The following is an 18781-nucleotide window of genomic DNA, read 5'->3' as shown; positions in this document are numbered from 1 at the left end:
GGAGGAGTAACTGCCACAGCTACAACAGGTGTGAAGAGGAAACCATTTGTCTTCCTGCCAGTGTGGCGTTACCTGGTGTGTGTGTGTGTCATTATACAAGACCTTATTTGTGAATCCTTTTGTCTGTCAAATCTTGCAAATAGGCTTCAGCAAATCCAGCGCATCTGCCTCCCTCCTCTCTTAAACAAACAGTCATCTGTCATTTGTTGAGCTGTTTGTATTTCATTTAACCGATGCGAAAATTAACCAAATGGCACGGCGCCTGTCTGCGGAGGCACGGAAAAAAAAACAAAAAAAAAGAAGGGCGTCGAGGTAGATTTTTGTTAAAATGTCCAATCGCCACCTCTGGAACGAATCCTGTCCACCGTTACTATTATTAGACCTGCAATCGTACTGCACGATTCTAAAAATAAGTTACATTATTACATCATAATGATGTGACTGATTATTTTTTCTGATCATAAATAATTGCGATTATTATTCGTATTATTCTTGTTATTATTATTATTATCAATAATGACAACAACAACAACAATATTATTATTATTATTATTATTATCATCATTATTATTATTATTATTATTACTAGTATTGGTATTATTATTATTATTATTATTATTATTATTATTGTTGTTGTTGTTGTTGTTGACTATTTCTTGTAAAAAACAAGACCGCGGTGCCTCCTGACCTTCATTTCCTGGGAGTCACATGTCAGTCACCATAGAGGGATTCCTTGGAAGAAGACGTAAAGCACCCTTTTTCGAAACGAGAACTTAAAGCCAAAGCGTGGAAACAGTATGAAGTCAGTCCACGAAATTAGGTATTTTTGTTCGAGGAAGAAGGTACATTTGGTGAAACACTTTGGAAAATTTGAGAGTATTCCACTTAAGTATTTTCATTGTCCCTTTGAAGCCTGTTTGGATGCTTTGAAATGACGATCTGTGTTACGGTTCGATCCAAATGGATTACAACCAACCACAACGTCCAACCAGCACATTCCAGTGTTCTTTAATGGTAAATGGCATGATTTTAGGAGCGGTACGTGAGATGTGACCGCGTGCTCCGATATCGCCGGCCTCCGAGGGTTCACTCCGTCCTTCGTAAACTATCGCGACCGATCCCGTCCTGCTCGGGAAGCGAAAGTTTGTACCATTTGACATTGCTTGCTGTTTTCGCTGCCACCTGTGGTATCCGGCGCGTCTAAATCTTGGCATACAAGTACTGATCCCACCAGCACATTCCAGTGTTCTTTAATGGTTATAATGGCATGATTTTAGGAGCGGTAGGTGAGACGTGACCGCATCCTCCGACATCGCCGGCCTCGGAGGGTTCACCCCGTCCTTCGTAAACTATCGCGACCGATCCCGTCCCACTCGGGAAGCAAAAGTTGGTACCATCTGACTTTGCTTGCCCTTTTCGCTGCCACCTGTGGTCTAAATCTTGGCATACAAGTACTGATGTTACTACTCGCACAGAGCCACACTTTGGCCAAACGGAGAAAGAGGTTTTCAGACACGGCTCTAGTGCCGGTGGGGGAAAGAGCCCCTGCGGTTTTTAGGCCCTCGTATGCCTGACATAATGCCTTCTGTCACTCCTCGAACCTCGTGACCGGCCGAAGGGGTGGAATGTTCCGTCCTGCTTCACATCTTTCGAACGCGTTCGTCTTCCGAACCGTCTCGCTCGCATCGCCTTATTTTGTTGCCTTTTGTTTTCGTTGCAGGCGGGCGGCTGAAAATGCTAGCGTGGCATCGCCGAGGCCTGGATCCTGTCAAATTGGTGTTTGTCTCTTAAGTCTACAAAAGGAGGCCGGGGAGTGTTTGGCAGCATGTGACCGGTGCAATAAATCCCCCCGGGCCTCTTCCTGCCAAAGAAGACAAGAAGAAGAAGAAGAAGAAGATGAAGGGTAAAATCACACCTTCCTTCAGGAGCAACTGAAGCCCTTCTTCTTCGTGACACTACTGCTATTACAGTATCAAATGTTGCTTCTGTTTGCAGGAAAGATGGGGGAGGGGGAGGGAAGAGACAGCCAGCGCAGATTTCCAAGGCTGCAGCATGTGTGTGTGTGTGTGTGTGTGTGTGTGTGTGCCCTTGGTGGGGGTTTAGCAGGAAGCTAAGGATTGGGAAACCAGATGTCATTCCGAGGCAGGTAGGAAGACAGGTGATTTTAACAAGCCTCCAGCACTGAGCTGACAGGAGGAACCCCACCTCCTCTTCCTCCTCCCCCATCTCCGCCTGACCCGGCCTCCCTCTTCCTCTGAAACAAGCCTGAAATCCCAGGAATGTAATTAAAGTCAAAGCTCCAGGTCGGACCCACTGCCAAGGCTGAAACTAGCTCGATGCACCCATTCGTGCGTCCCCTCGGTGGTGGACCGGCAACTCCATGTGTGTGTGTGTGTGTGTGTGTGTGTGTAACCTCCTTCTTCGCCAGGTAAAGCAAATTCACAACAAATTTCACAGAGAATGGTTTAATATTGAAGCCGCCCGTTGTTGTTTTCATCCAGCGCCCGCATCGCCACGACTGCGTTTCAACCAAACGTAAGACTTGAAACACAACTTCACCTGAATACATGATCTGACGGGGAAACAACACACACACACACACACGACAATATCGTCGGCCTTGTTTAGCGACTTCATCCACGGCTCGTCAACGGGGTCACATGACCGGCTTCGGGCCATCGATCCACATGCTAAATATAATCCGCCCCGGATCACGGTGAAATCTATGTCACTCTCGGCTCTTGTGATGCCGGAGGGAGAATTAGCCACGGCGACGGATAAGACGGGAGAATGAGTGCGTATGGGTGTATATCTTCATTTTTGGCGCTGTGACTGCTACTACGCATCCTCCACAAGTGCAAAAACAGAATAGTTAGTGAACGAATGAATGAATGAGTTCATGAATCGCGTCCATGTTAGTCACAGCAGGAACCCTGGTCATGTGATGTGATCAGAAAAGGCATCATTTTGACCACGTTTTTGTTTTGTTTACATCCGCAGACCGCTAAAAACGTTCTCGACGAGAGAGGGTGGACTTGACGCCGAATGCGGTCGGAGAAAGAGCGGCGGCGCAGGACGCGTCAACCGATCCCGGTGCCAGGAAGTGGCGAGGTAAGGAGGCGAGGAGGAGCATCTGCCGACGGCGTGTACGATCTGAAAAACCGAAGCCGAAGTTCTGCTCCGTGGCCTCCGGCTTCAATAAATACCATACTTTTTGATTTATTAGCCCCCCGCCGCCACACACGCAGCCAAACGCACGGCTGGTCGATGCGCGTCGGCCGCAGCCTTTCCACCAGACGCCTGTTGCATTAACGCTCCCTCCGCCAAGTCAAATATAAAGGCCGAGCGCGAGGTGGCAAAGGGAGCGAGACGTCTAGACCCTCGCGGTCCTCTCGCCGCAACATGTTTTAATTTGCCGGAGGGCGGGGAGGGGGGGTCGTCGTTGTAACCCGTCACATTTGGAAAAAGAAAAAAAAAAAAAAAAAAAAAAAGTGACGACATGAAATACTGCGATTACTTCACTGAAGGGTAACCACGGGGCGTCAGTTGGGAAATAGGACCCCAAAAGGGGCGTGGGGTTAGTTTTAAGTGTACGGACGACAAAAAAAAAACGACGACTCCGCCCTCCTCCGTGCACTGCGAACTTGCACGCCGTCGCCACTTGTGAGGAGACGTGTTGCATTTTACGATGCGGAAAAATAAAATGTGGTAAATCAACACCGGACCGACCGTCTGGCCGAAAAACAAAACACCGGAGGTTGTTTTAATGTCCTGCAGCGAACGGTTTGTAGGCGGGCAACTCGTGGCGGTCTGACCGGTGACCACTAGGTGGCCGCGGGGCTTTTGGGTCACCGTTTTGAAAGCGACTGCGGATGTAAACAAAACAAAAAACATGGTCAAAATGATGCCTTTTCTGATCACATCACATGACCAGGGTTCCTGCTGTGACTAACATGGACGCGATTCATGAACTCATTCGTTCATTCATTCACTAACTATTCTGTTTTTGCACTTGTGGAGGATGCGTAGTAGCAGTCACAGTGCCAAAAATGAAGATATACACCCATACGCACTCATTCTCCCGTCTTATCCGGAAGTACAACCACCCACCCCATATAGCATTCACTCATTCACTCTCTCACGTGCACATCAGGGCAATTTAAGGTCTCCAACCACCAACTTCTTGGATGTACTTTCAGAGGAACCCGTCGCAAACTCCAGACAGAGAAGCTAGAAATAGAACCGGGGACCCCATTATCATAATTTAACCTTTTCATTTCTATTACTTGCGAGATGTTTCTGGTAGAATGACTTCACGACACGCCGCGTTCCTCGTCATCTTCATCGCTACCTTGTTCTCTGCTCGGTATCCAGTTTCCTGTCACCCTCACCACCGCCCGCCCCCATGAGCGTAAGGAGGTGTAAGTTTTATGTTTCGTCTTATCTAATTTGATCTATACTGTTGGTATGTACGATATTATACCAACACAGGTGAGACCCATCTCTCCTTCCTACCAGCCGCCTCTTGTCAGCTTGACAGTGGCATGTCTTTGGATTTCGACTTTAAAATATTTTTCCAGGGTTTGGGCAACCCCCCCCCCCCCCCCCCCCCGCCGCCCCCCCACAAAATGTCAAACACAACACCTGATAGCGGCGGAGGGTGGATGGGATCGTTTTCTGACTGCATACTTCCTCCAGGTGTACCCCTGCTTCAGGCTGCTGCCCTGGGTGGAGGCCACCGCACTCAGAAATCAGAGGAAGGGATCTTTCCGGATATGAAGGGGGCCTTATAGATGTCCTCTGACTGACCTCCGGAGAAAAGCGCAGACCGCGACCCCGGCAGGCCGGCGAATTTGTTAACCGCCGCTTAAAACGCAACTATTTTGTCCAATCGGCAGGGAAGCGTTTCATTGACAGCGGGTGTTTCTGTTGAGCTCGCTAGACGACTGTCACCGTAGTTGCCGACGATAACAATAATATTCATGCGTTTTACTTGACACTCAAGCGCACCGTACAGACATGTGCAAACAAAGAGTGACCGGCGAGTAACCGGTGAGCGGCGAGAGCGAGTTATGCCGGCGTTCACTCATCGGAAGATAAGCATTGGTATGACGTGAGAAAGCGTAAAAGTCTATAAAGTAAGAGAGCATTAAGGTCTCTGACGTATGATATATGTCTCACCTCTCCCAGCGCTTATACATGCAAGTCCATCACCAGATACAAATGGACACACAGACGGAGATATAGAATTGTTTCCCAACCGTTAGGCCTGCTGTGTGTGTTATGAGTTTGCCTTAATCTGGATTAAAAGATCCAAAGATTACATATGTATCTTATCTTATCTCTATTTTAATGCGAAGAAACTATGAAATGCGTATTACTTATCGATCATCCATACTTCTTGTGTACTTTTAGGCACACGGATGTGGATATTTACACAAATGAACTGGTTTCCGCAGATTTCCCGACTGAAACACTGGGGATCAAATATTTAACGGCTGCACTCACAGACAACATGATTGGTCAAACCGACGGAACGCGTCAAACTCTAGAGCATAGGAGTCAAACTCTGGCCCGCGGGCCAAATTTGGCCCGCACTTTAATTATATTTGGCCCAAAGCCATACCAAATGACTTTTAGAGCTAATTCTACAAATCCCAGAATTTTCTGCTGCTGTTTTGGCACGAAAATCCCAACAGGACCCATAAACGCCCTCTCCTCTGCTGACAGTAGTCATAGCGACCTTATGCTAATACTGCCACCCTGCTACTTAGGCAGAAAACAGGATTTTGCATGTGTGCAATATTAAGTTATATATTGTACAGTATTAAGCTATGCTTGTTCCATGTTTTGTTTTTAAGCAAAACTTGTTTGGGTTCATTGTTATATCTGGAAGAAGATTTTTTTCAATAAATATCAACGTTGGCCCGCGACTTTGTCCCAGTTTTGAATTTCGGCCCACTGTGTATTTGAGTTTAACACCCCTGCTAAACTAACATGGCTGACAAATGGCAGGCGTTAATGCAGCTATCTGCTCTTTCCTCCATTATTGTCGTCAACTTTGTCAGCCCTCTCCCTCCTTTGCGGTTCATTATCGTTGATTTGATACTCAAGCTAATTCCCGGTATCTTCACACGCTTTGTCCCGCCTCATCTTTTTCATCGGTAATGTGCTCACAGTCACACACAACTCGATCGAGTCGGCTCAAAAACACATTTGATTGACAGCGTCTGAGGTCGGCCGGGTCGCCCTCTGGGACGACAAGCCGCGGCCGCCTGTGCTTAACTAGCGATGCCTTCAATCCCCAACTCGTCTTGACCGATGCCGACTCTAGCCGACCGTAAATCCTGGGGAAAGTCGGGTGAAAAAAATCTTGTACTGTGTCTTCGGTGTTAGTCCAAGCTTCAAACACCTTCTGGAAGTTTATTTCTCATGTATGATCCAAACATGTCACCGGGAAGCTTTTCCGAACGTTACGATAAAATAATAATAATTAAAGGGCTGTTGAGAACTTCGGGTGAATGATTGGTGCCATTTTTCATTCATGAAACGCCCAAATCGGGGGAGACGCCAGATTAGCCCTTACCGGAGTAGTTTTACTTGTTTTAGGGGATTATTTCTGGGAAGGATCGGTGTGTGTGTGTGTGTGTGTGTGTGTGTCGCTCAGAGAGTGACAGAAAAGTGATCAAAAACGCAATCTGAATCCCGTAACACTTCAAGTAGATATCGGATGATTTTACCGAAAAAAAAAAGGTAGCCGAGCCTTTCGAATAAGATTCTACACCACCGCCGGGTTCCTTTGCGACTCGAGGATATTTGGAGTTCCGACGGACGAAAACAAAGTGAATCATGCGGCGCATGAATCCGTCACACAAAGGAGCATCTGTGTGATCGGTCCGAGTCAGCTGTGAGATCACGGGTCGGCGCCGTGACGTGGCGAAGGAACAACAGCGACAATGTAGACGAGCAGCGAGCCGCGGTGAGAAAGGCTGGCCAAAGTTCAGTCGCTGGATGTGTTACGATAAAAGGGAAGGTAATTTCCTAGTCGGTTCCCCGTTGATTCCCGCGTAAAACTTCTGTAAATTAAAGATTTTATTAGCAGTTACTGACAATTTAAGCTGTGCTGTTCCACAAGGTGCAGTACTGGGACGTCAACTTTTTACACTTATTGTAATATATCCAACTTTCTTTCGAAAAGGGAATATTTCGTATAATGTTAGTGTACAGTTCATGTTTTTTCTTGTTTTTGGGTCCACTATCTTTTATGTTTTTTTTTTGAACCATTTTTGCTTTCTTCTGTTTAATTTACAAAGTTACAAGTGATTTTTTTTTAAACGATTCTGACTTAGCTATAGCTATTTAGTAGCTATAGCTACTTAGCATAGCTATTAAACCTAATAGCGGCACACATGAAAAATGTACCTGCATAAATAATGGCGTGATTTCTGCATGATATAACGACACGTTTTTCTTTCCTATTGTCTGTGATCGAGCTGCTCCATAAACACATTATCTTTTGTCGGCTTTGGAACCATGTTTGCTTTCTTTTATTCATTTTCAAAGTTACAAGTGATTTTTTTAAACAACTCCGACTTGTAGGACTATAGGAATATCACTAGTTTATCTTCAGATCTAAATGGTTTTCCAAAAAGAAAAAATGGAATCTTCAAATTTTAATGATAGCTATTTAAAGCTAATAGCGCCAGCATGAAAAATTTACCTGCGTAAACAACGATTTGTTTCATGCTTATGTATTGAAACATTGTACGCTGCTATAATAACACGTAATTCTTTTCTATTGTCTGCGGTGGAGCTGCTCCATAAATCATAAACTGCACCGCGATACGGAGAGAACGAGGTGATGACGGTTCGGCTCGCTGTCTGTGCCAGACATTCTTCGGACGCGATGACGTCTCCCGGCGTGTTTCACATTCTGAGCAATCTGAGGGAGATCTAGACCTTCCACTCGGCGATTCACCTTTCGCTCTTAAATTCATTTTATTTCCAAGATCATCAAAACGAACCGCGATAGACGGATACAACTCCGAGCAAACTTCCACGCTAATCTGCTGCGCATGAACTCCTCCGATCGTAAACGCGTCCTTAGCTTCCGATTAGCTTGTTTCTGCTTTCGGTCACCGGATGAATTTGTAAACACGGAGGGTTTTCACCTCCCCCTTCGGGGAATTTCGACTCCTCTCGTTGGCCGGCGGCGGTAAATACAGGAAACGGGGCCGAAAGAAAGACGTTATCCTCAATAAGATCTCGACCTCGTTATTATGGTCTGCGGCGATAATAACATTTGACACCTGTTAAATGGAACCAATTAGGAGGCAAGAAAACATACCCGTGTAACACGTCTCAAAACGGCCCCTTTCGTCACACTTTTGTTACATATCAAAATCGTCGCGATGGAATAGTATGCGCACGCTTGCCGACGGGGTCGGGGCGATGCGGAAGTCACGGACTCGGGAATCGAGCGCTCGTTCAAACGTAATCAAGATAAGAAGATATCGCTCACCTCTGCTCCGGAGTACTTGTTTGTACGAGTCACGAGGTTGTCGAGAGACACATTTTCAGCCACGGGCATGTTGCGAAACTGAAGGGAAAATATTTCCCTTCGGGTCGGAACATCTGGAAGAGGCACGTAGACGATTCGGTCAAGACGACCCGGACGCATCAGGGCCTGTGGGGCAGAGAGTTCAGATTTACACGCCGAACGCTCTCTCGTCGGCGAAAACAAAAGTGACACAAATTGAATTTTCCACATTTGAACGTCCGGCTATTCAACTCGGCAAGCGCAAACAGCAGCTCCTCTATGAGGAGATCGATAAACTACCATCTAATAATGCCGATTCTTTGTTCACGCCTGGCCTCGTAGGTGCAAATGAAGATTTAAAGCGCTAAAAACAAAAGCTTGTCCCGGTTATCCAAAACAAACCCTCCACTTCCTGCAGATCGCGTCTCCACGACCCCAAAACAGCCCTTGAGCACCCAAAGCCGCGACTGTCTCACTTGTCACATGTCATTAAGTGACGGGCGCCTCTCGAGCAGCCCGGCAGACGGACAAACGCGCCCCCCTCCCCGCGTTCGGGCCGCCACCAGTGGCGGCGGTGTGTTGTGTTTGTTGTTTGGGTGGTTCGGCGGGCCGGAGGAGGAGGAGGAGGCTTTCGATGGAGGAAAGGGGGGCGAAGAAATGTCGACTCGAAGTGACAGTTTTCATTGTTGTCCTCCTGCTTGAATCCTGAGTGAGGCCAGGTTGTGAAACCAGCGGAGCCCCTCATCACCGGTCCAGACGGGACACACACACACACACACACACACACACACGAGCCGCGCGGGAGGTCGTGTCAGGAGCGATCAGCGGCGGTTTGATAGACCGGAATGGCTGTCTTTGAACTTACTTTATTTATTTATTCATCTATTTGAAACAGGAATCATTGCAGCCTGCAAACATACACGCGCGACCGCCATTCTTATTTCCAGTTGTTATTCATTTCGACTCGCCGCGACGGGATTGTCATTTTGTGGTGAACTAGTCCTTTAACGGCAGGGTCTAATTTCCTGGATATCCTACCGACGCGAAAAGTCGCCTCCTTTTCTGTTTCACATGAAAATATCAATCTTCTCCCGGGGAGAAAATGTCAAAGTCCGCATTTCTGACTAAAAGCCGTCGCGCACAGGATGCAGATTTAACAGTTTGTTTATCCTCTTCTTACTTCCCCTCCGGATTTCCACGAACATGAGCGGCCGACAGTTTTCCAGCTGTTTTATCTGCTGCTCTTTTTTTCGTGCATGTGTGCATGTGTGTGTGTGTGTGTTCTCGAGTATGTATATGGAACATGAGAGGATGGAAACCGGAGACAAACATGGGTAGCGGCCCTTAGGTAACCACAACAGAGCCGCGGCGAACAAAGAAGCGTCGGGTCAGGAGAGGAAACCTTCTTGTTTTTCAGGTGCCTGGATTCTTCCACTCTTTCGAGGAGGGAAAACGACAAAGCGTCGGGCCGGTCGGGCGCAACGTCACCGCGGTCGGCGGGCGGCGACAGGAAGCCGGAAACAGCCAGTGAACATTTATGAATAAGGAAGCTGCTGTCACCGTGGCTCCCACAGGGTTAAGGTTATTATTCAAGATGTGAGATTCGGGGCTATGTGTGTGTGTGTGTGTGTGTGTGTGTGGATCGGGGGGAGGACGGGGTGATCAGCCAGTATCAGCAGGCTGCGCCGCACCGCACGGAGGACGTGTCAGGGACACTTCCTGAGCCGCTGCACTCCCTGGGACGATCCTGCAGCGGCGTGCCAGCGCAAACCCGATGACCCCCGCTTTCACAGCGGCGCGCAACAACCGGCTAAAAGCGCACGCCCACCGAGCACCATGCCGACGCCCCGTGAAGCCGGCATCCACTTTTCTAGCCGTTGTTGCAAAAATAATCATTAAAAAAAAAAAAAAAAAAAAAGAAAGGCGCCACCTGCTCCTGATTGGCTGTTAATTCTCCCCCGCGTACATAATGGAGACGCACCCGTGGTGTTCGGGCGCGCAGGCTCCGAGGCGCCGCCGAAGAAAAGCGGAGCCGACCCTCAGCTTTAAAACTGCTAAACTCATCTGACTGGCCTGGAGGGCAATAAAGGCCTTTTTTTTTTTTTTTCTTCTTCTTCTTCCTCTCAGCAAGAGCAGGGGGGCCATCCATCACTTAACAAGATACACTTCCTGTTCTCAAGGATCCAGGGGCGGGGGTCGGAATGAGGAGGAGGTGGGGGACGGCCCACTACTAGACAAATTCTTGACTTGGCAGGCCCGGCGGGGGCGTCGATGGGGCTCCTTTTCGGATGACGGTGTCCCACCTGAAGCTTGGCCTGCGGAAGGCCGGATGGGGTGAGGTAAGGTTGGGTTCGGGGCAGAGCCTAACTCGGGCGGTTCACTTGAAGGGAGCGCCAAAACACACAAGTGGGATAGGAGACGCTCCCCGTCCCGCCAAAACGTAGCGGCTAAAAAAAGTGGTTCTTAAGAGTTACTGAACCCCACCTGGTTTATATTCACCTCCTTTATTGGAAATAAACAGTGATTTTTCAAATTCAAGACATAGGTATATGTTTTACTGGTGCACAAAATGCGTGTATTTCAAGAACAAAACCATGATTTTCACACAAAAACAGTTAGGACGCCGACTCCCATCATGTTCCGTTGTACGGGTGAATCAATCCCGCACATATTGGTCCCACCGCTTTCTGTTTTTGCTCGACATTACATTAAGAAAGAAAACACACGATATACCGTCACGACAGTCACAAGTTGACTCTTGAGCGCACCGAAAGCCCTGCAGCAATAGCCAAGCTATTTAGCGTGACCACCTGCAGCCGGCGACGGCCAAGCGGGGTGTGTCCTCACGGATTATGTGAGTCGGGTGTGTGTTTTGACCTCCGCCGAACCCCTGGGGTTCCATCGAACCCAGGTTAAGAAAATCCGGGCTAAACTATTAAAAAGGGTGACGCGCGTTGTTCGGCATCGCGGCTATTTAGCCATAATTCGGGGAGGAATAGTGACCGGCTAACACCCCGTCTGGGCTGCTGACAAAAACAAAAAGACAGAGAGAGAGAGAGAGGAGAAAAACAAGCCGTTGTCTCTCCCTGCGCCAAGTTTCACTGCAGATAACAACAGTAATCATTCCAGGCACTGCAGCCCCTCCCCCAGAAGTGATTACCCCCCCAATGACAGATGACTTCCTATCTGCCGAGTCCTGCACCTCTCCCTGAACGCCCAGGAATGCCGGGAATCTTCTCCTCCAGGGGGCCGCCTTACGTTGCCGGCCATCTTCGGGTCTGGAGCTGCTCCCGGCGCACGGAAATAAATGAACGCATTGAAACGGCGAGGCAAAATATCGTTATTCTTCACGAAAACTAAAACAGCGTTTAACAGAAATGCACGGGGTCACGGCGGCGGCCGTCCGAGCTGCCTCTGCTTCTGCCTCGAGGCCTTTTGCCGCACGCGGTTTCCCAACCTGTCAGTCCGCAATCCTCGCGGGCCTCGGTGAGTCATACCGACTCGGATTTTTCACGGAGAGTGCGCCAAAGTGAAGAAAAAAAAAGCGTGAAGGGAACGAAACGCTCCGCGCGAAGTCGGGAAGGTCAACTCCTTCCGCTTGGGCTTTTTTGGGGGGGAAATGAATCTGAGGCTATGATGTAATATTAGTAGAAACTGGCCAAGTTTTGGTCCAAACACACTAATCCTTACTATGCTGGTTTCCCAGCCCGCGATGTGAAGGGAAAAAAAAAATAAAAATAAAAACGCCAAGTCACGTCTTGAAGACCTGAAGAATAAAAGTCCTACATTAACAGTATCGGAGGGTATTTTTGTCTCGGCTCACCACCACAATACAGTCATTAAGCGCTAAAAGATATACCGCGATAACATCACGTGCTTCCCGGCAGGGGATCGGACGAAGCTTCTCACCATCACCTTTTCCATCGAGAAAAGGTGCCGTTCCATTCTCCCCTCTCCGGGGGAAGAAATAATCCAGTCCTTTTATTTCTGATGATGGATGCTACGCTAGCAGAGATCGGTCAATTGAACCAAATGTGCGATGAGGAAATCTCTTAGCCTGTCAACATTTAGCGCCGGTCTGTCGAAATCACGGTGCCGTATCGATGTTTGGGTTTTCTAAAGGTGGCAGAAACTGACAGAAACTTGGTTGAGCTTCGCACGGACCCTTTTCACGCTAATTCCATGCGATTCTAGTCGCGTATTAGTGAAATTGCACGTAAACACACGGAAATGAAAAGGCGGAAAGGCCTCAACATGGGAGATTGCGTGATGTTCGACATTAAAACTGACCCATGTTGAGGCCTTTCCGCCTTTTCATTTCCGTGTTTACGTGCAATTTCACTAACATGTGACTGGAATCCCATCGAAAGCGTGAAAAGGGTCCGTAAACCGACGAATAGTCGAGGCGATCCGGGGTTGCTCGTCGCGGCATTACAAAATCAATCATTTCTTAAACAGATCCATACTTGAGAAGACTCAACAGCATCGCTTCCTGTCTCCAACTAAGCGCGTGCACACACACACACACACACACACTCGCACACAGCAGCGAGTCTCAAGATTCCGAGCGAAAGCGTTTTTTTTTTTTTTTTTTTTTGGTCGAGGAATTTAAAAAAAAAAAAAAAGAGATGACATAATTCTAGACGGGGTCACGCTGCGCTGGGAGGGACACCGGCCCTGCTTCGCGTCAGTCCCGATTTTAACGTGGGGAGCGGATCAGAGGATGAACAGAGGCCGGGGCGGAGGGGAGGAAGGGAGGGGGCGAGGATGACAAGGGGAGGGCGAGTGAGTGATAGAGGGAAGGAGGGAAGGAGGGAAGGAGGGAGGGCGAGTTGGCAACCAGTCAAAAGTATGAGAGGCTTTCACTCTGGATTTTGCCCTTGAGTCAAACTTGCATCCGGCAGGCGAGGCCACTGCGTCCAAGAACCAAATAACTCCGGCGCAGTTAACCCCCTGCTGCCCCGCCGGGAGCGTGTACGGGCCTGGCCGTGCATGGATTGCGGCTTTTTTTTTTTTTTTTACGCATAAGTCATTTCGGCGGCTGATTTATGCACGTTAAAAATTAACCAGCCTTTTTATATTTTGCAGTGAGACGTCGCTTCAGGGGATTTTTTTTCCAAACAGGCATTGCAGGAAAACTGCAGGTCTTCAAAATTAAAAAAAAAAAAAACGGTTCAGCTAATGTCTTGTCAGCACTTCTGATGGTTAAACATGAACACTAAACAACTCGCTGTTGTGAAAACTATTAGCCTATTAGCTTAATTCACATGTTTGTGTACAGGCATACCAAAACTATTAAAGCGACCTATGAGAGCTTTTCAAAGTTTTTTTTTTATTCTCTTAATTCTGTATATATTAAGCTTAAATTGTACTTTTATTTACTTTTTAAAAAGACATTTATGAAAGGGGACACAACTGAAGGTAAAACCTGAAAACATTTGAGCCACAGACTATTTATTTGGAAAATCAAGGTACAAACGTCTCAATAAACCGCAATTCAGACTTTTTCCATACCTACTGTAATAATGTGCGCTAAATAAATACTTAATTGTGTTAAATAAAAGCGAAGGGCGGACAAACATCAATTCGCATGAGCGCCGCTTTTGCCGGCGTTTCTTTCCACCCCGTTACGACGTTGGTGTATAGCTGTGGAATTATGCGTGTTTTATGCGTGTTTCATGACGAGCGTGGCCGCCCGCAACTCTGCCACCGTCCAACACGCCGCCTCAACGCCTCAAACACGGTGCCGGGTTTACCGGCTCCATCGTCCGTTAAAGACTCACGGCCCGTCGGAAAAAATCTCGAGGTCAAATGGGCTTATTGTTTGTTTTGCACGGAAACATTTTGCTTTTTTTGATATCTTTGGCCTCGGCAAGAGTCGGGGCCCCCCGACCCTGCCAGACCACACACGGGTGGTGGCGGTCGCTTTTCTTTGGGGACCCGGCTGGCACTTTTGCCCCTAATGCAGCAATAAAGTCCCCAAATCTGTCAAAACAACTCGCACCTCCACCAGGAGTAAAAATGGCCTCTACAGCTAAAGAAAGCAGTATTATTTTAATATGTGTGTGTGTGTGTGTGTGTGTCGTCCGACAGGGAGAGGGGGAAAAAAAAAAAAAAAAGGTGAAGAAAAGCAGAGGAAATTAGACGGAGGCCATGTTGAAATGTCGACTCATTGGATGCCGTAATGAAAAGGCAGTAAGTGGCAGCCATAAAATAGGTGTATGTTTGCTTTGCAAAGAGGCGTTTCCTGCGAGCCGTCGGCAGGTCGCCGCGTCCTTTCCAACCCCCCCTCGCTCGCTGTAAAACCTCGCCGGCTCTGGTTTCTGTAAGCCACCCCTCGCCCGCCGTCCCAGCTCATCCCCGGAGCGAGCCCTCGCTTTCTTTATGAGCTCAAGTAGGGCCGAAGCCGGCGTCGTCCTCCTGTGACGACTCCTCGACTCCCCCGCCCTTCCTCAGCCGCCATTTCTGACACCGTTTCATACGTTCATATGTGGATTTTGAATTAATAGAGCGCGGAGAACCAACAGAGAGTGAACAGTCATCGTTCTTCCTTCTTCCGAAACAGATTGAAGGGTCTTTTGCAGGCGTGCCCGATATGTTGATCGCGATCTAGCGGTCGGTCGCAAAGGTAGTGTGTGTAGATCGCATGGCATTAAAACGTAAATAATAACTGTTCGCCCCTGTGTTGGAGGGGCTGTGGCATAACGGGGGACTTTTCCCACATTTTTTGGGACTGCCCTAAACTGATGAAATTCTGGGAAGAGGTGAAAAAACAAATAAGTGAGATTTTAAAATTAAACAGACCAATTGATCCGCAGCAATTTATTATGGGTACAGCATCAACAAGCGATTTAAGGAAAAACCAGGTGTTTTCGCTTAGAGTTCTTCTATTAATTGCACATAAAATGATCACAGTAAACTGGCTCAAACCCCACCCACCTACCCTGGACCAGCGGCGTCAGAGGCTTAAGGATGGAAACTGCATGGAACGCATAACAGCAAACTTACGACTTCAGACAGACCTATATCTTGACAAATGGGCACCCATTAAAAAATATTTGGAGAGTTGAAGATATTATCTCTATTTGACTAAGTGAGATGTTTTTTTTTTTTTTTTTTTTAGTTTTATTTTATTTTTCGCTTGCTAGTGAGGAAATAAGTGACCTATAAAGAATATTGTATAATGTGTATCTTGTTATGAGGTTTTGTAAGAATGTGTGTGACTCTGTTAAGGAACCTGTTCTAATAAATGTTCAAAAAAAAAAAAAAACCGTAAACGTCAGCTTATCCTCCTTGCTATAAATTTGTCACTTGACTGACGGACGGTCTGTCCGATCTGACCTTTTCTGACACGGTCGTCGCTGCGCATGTGCACATAAAGGTGCGTTCTAGCAAGCTAGCGAGTTAGCCTCCAATTTGTGCCTTCTAAACTTATGGGTATAAAAATGAGCCGGGGAGCTGGACCGAGTGAAAAGACTAAAACATATCACTTCCATACGATATGGGAGGTGGACTTTTTTTTACTATGTCATTTTCAAAGTGCGTTCGCCTCATCTGCTGGTCTGCCATCGCTATACCAAAAATGGAAATGCGGAGCGACGTTTTCAGACCGTTCATAAAAACTACGACGCCGACTTCCCTCCGAAAAGTGACCAAAAGGTGAAGGAACTAAAATCCCAGCTGTCAGGACGGCTTGACGACTCCAGTCAAGTTATCAGAATAAGGTATTTACCAAAAAAAGTACTCTGTTGCAGTGTGCCATAAGGGTTCATGCAGTGATGCAAGATCCACAAACATTTATTGTGTTAAGTATACTCAGAAGATATATCAATAAATATATATTCATCATTTTTAGTAGAGGTAGATCATTTTCACATGGTCATTTGAAAAGTAGCTCACAAGGCAAAAAAGCGTGGGCGTCCCTGGTCCTTTGTATTGATTTAAATCATCTATTGATCCCATGGTGACTATATTGAATATATATATTATTATTATAACAGGTCAGACTGAATGAAACGTGTAATGACGACATTATCCCTTTGTTTTACTGAAACACCAAGAGTGCAATTGTGATCTGACGCTTCACCCAGTGGATCTCATTACATGACAATGCGCTCGGCTCCAATGAGTGACCGTCTCACTCGCGCACACACACACACACACACACACACACACACATCACCTCCTCTTCACGGTGACATCTTAACTGCAAATGAAAAACCCAGCGTAAGAAAAAAAAAAAAGAAAGAAAAAAGCCATCATGCACGTGTGCCTCACACACACACACACACACACAGACACAAACACACACCCCGCTTCCTCCCACAGACAGACCGCAGGTGCCAGGCCCACCTCGGGGTCCCTGCCGGGCTCTCGTTAGGCCCGGTGCCATTCAGGCGGCTCCTAACACGCAACCCTGAGCGCTTTGTGTTTCTCTGACAGGCCTTGTCGTCATGCAGCGGCGGGGGGAGTCGGGGGGTCGAGGGGGAGGGGGCGCTGAAAGACGGGAGGAGGGGTTTTTTTTTCGGGCTTTGAACAGTTTTCAAAGCGCCGCCGGGCCGAGACTCACCTCGCCGTGCCGCGTGCCTTCATGTTTGCCAGACGCCCTCACCTCAGCAACAACACACACAGTTATACACACAGCTCGAACGCGGGACGTGATATATCATGCATAGACATATATTACGATCAAATGATGAGAATAACCTGGTAAATAAATTGGAAATATCAGCAAAATTGATATAAAAAAATTATAAAACCAAAAAAAAAAAAAAAATCATATTACATGATCTAAAAACAAGATTAGCTACATAAATTAAATACTCGAATAATGATACCTCAATACTTTACAATACCAGTGTAAATCATTTGATCACTATATTAGTGCTTATTAAAACAAACTAAAAAAACAAAACAAAAAACAAGCTACCGCATAATATATTTGAAAAAGGTATAAAAGAGTATTATGTGGATTTTTTTTATCCTGGTGTTTCCTCCTCTGTCATCTCCTCATTGTCGTCACAATCAACCAATCAACGTCCACCTCGACAACGTGACCGCCATTAAGTGAACATCATCCCTCACACACACACACACACACACACACACACACACGGAGGCACAAACACAAACATTCACACTCTCACAGTCACTTAGCGAGGAGACAAACCTAAACACGAGAGTTGCTGAGTGACAGCGGCGACTCAGACGGATTGGTTTCCATTTCAATGAAATCTAAACATTAGTTTGTTTACCTTGCCGAGATAGGTATATGTGTGTGTGTGTGTGTGTGTGTGTGTGTCAAGACACACAAGACACAGATAGAGTATGAAAAAAGAAAAAAATATATAGATTTTTCTGATTTAATCACATTTTTACTAGAACCTCTGGTGCCAGCCACTCATGACGCGTCATAACTTTAATAAAGTTTAATATTATTGTCTTGTAAGATGTTTATGAACATCACGGCGAGCATTAAACATTCATTAAGCATAAAAATCATATTTGCTTTTCAACAGCATATAGACTTCAGAAAAATAGAATATGAGTCACTTTAGTGAACTTTTATAGAGCGCTAAAATAACCATGTGACAAATATAGGTTCAATTTTTTTCACCTTTTAGGAAGTTGTTATCAAGGTTCTTATTGCACTTTTACTACTATGCACTGTTCTAATAAGCTCCTTATGGGGTGATATTTTTAAACTAATCCTCATAATATAAATATAATCACATTATTTTGTTGGCTCTTCAAATTCATAGGTTCTTCCTGGATGGGACCCCCGTCCTTCCGCTGTTCCTAGAAGTTTGAGGAACAAAAATGTCTCTCCTGTGGCTTTTCGCCATTCCCCTCTCACGCCACGCACGCCAGGCTTCGGATTTGTTAACCCTGACCTTCAGCCCGGACGGGCGTCTCGACGTGCGAGAGGAGTCGAGCGAAAGCGCGCGGAATAAAACGCACGGTCGGCTCTCGGGTCGCTTCTGCAATCACGTGTGGCGGTGTCTGGGTTTAATCTGCGACATCGCAGCAATTAGCCACATCCTGCAGGAGATAACGAGATGGAGGAGGAGGAGGAGGAGGAGGAGGAGGGAGCGAGGAAGAAAAAAAAAAAAAAAAAAAAATCCCCACCCAGCATGTGAAAACCTGTGTCAGATTTCACCCCAGACAAGGTCACCCTTTTTCCTCGGTCTCGCCTCCTTGATGCCCCCCTCCCCGGCTCGGTAACCGGACCCGGCGCGGGAC

The 18781-nt window shown here is 46.9% G+C and overlaps 1 protein-coding gene across 3 annotated transcripts in view; it reads right to left on the bottom strand.

Moving 5' to 3' along the window:
- afg2a (AAA ATPase AFG2A) overlaps positions 1-18781 on the bottom strand; it is a 139827-nt gene that overhangs the window by 11614 nt on the left and 109432 nt on the right. For 2 of the 3 annotated variants that reach the window (XM_086158224.1, XM_086158226.1), the window contains one exon: positions 8522-8686. The exons of the other annotated variant lie outside the window; for it this stretch is intronic. In XM_086158224.1, coding sequence (XP_086014350.1) covers positions 8522-8686 — 165 coding nt within the window. The remainder of the gene's footprint in view (positions 1-8521; positions 8687-18781) is intronic. 3 annotated transcript variants of the gene reach the window in all.

This window comes from Fistularia commersonii, chromosome 13, assembly GCF_037954325.1.
Source record: "Fistularia commersonii isolate RoL2024-O1a breed Wild chromosome 13, RoL_Fcom_v1.0, whole genome shotgun sequence".
Taxonomy (NCBI): Eukaryota; Metazoa; Chordata; class Actinopteri; order Syngnathiformes; family Fistulariidae; genus Fistularia; species Fistularia commersonii.
This window is presented reverse-complemented; position numbering and strand designations above follow the sequence as displayed.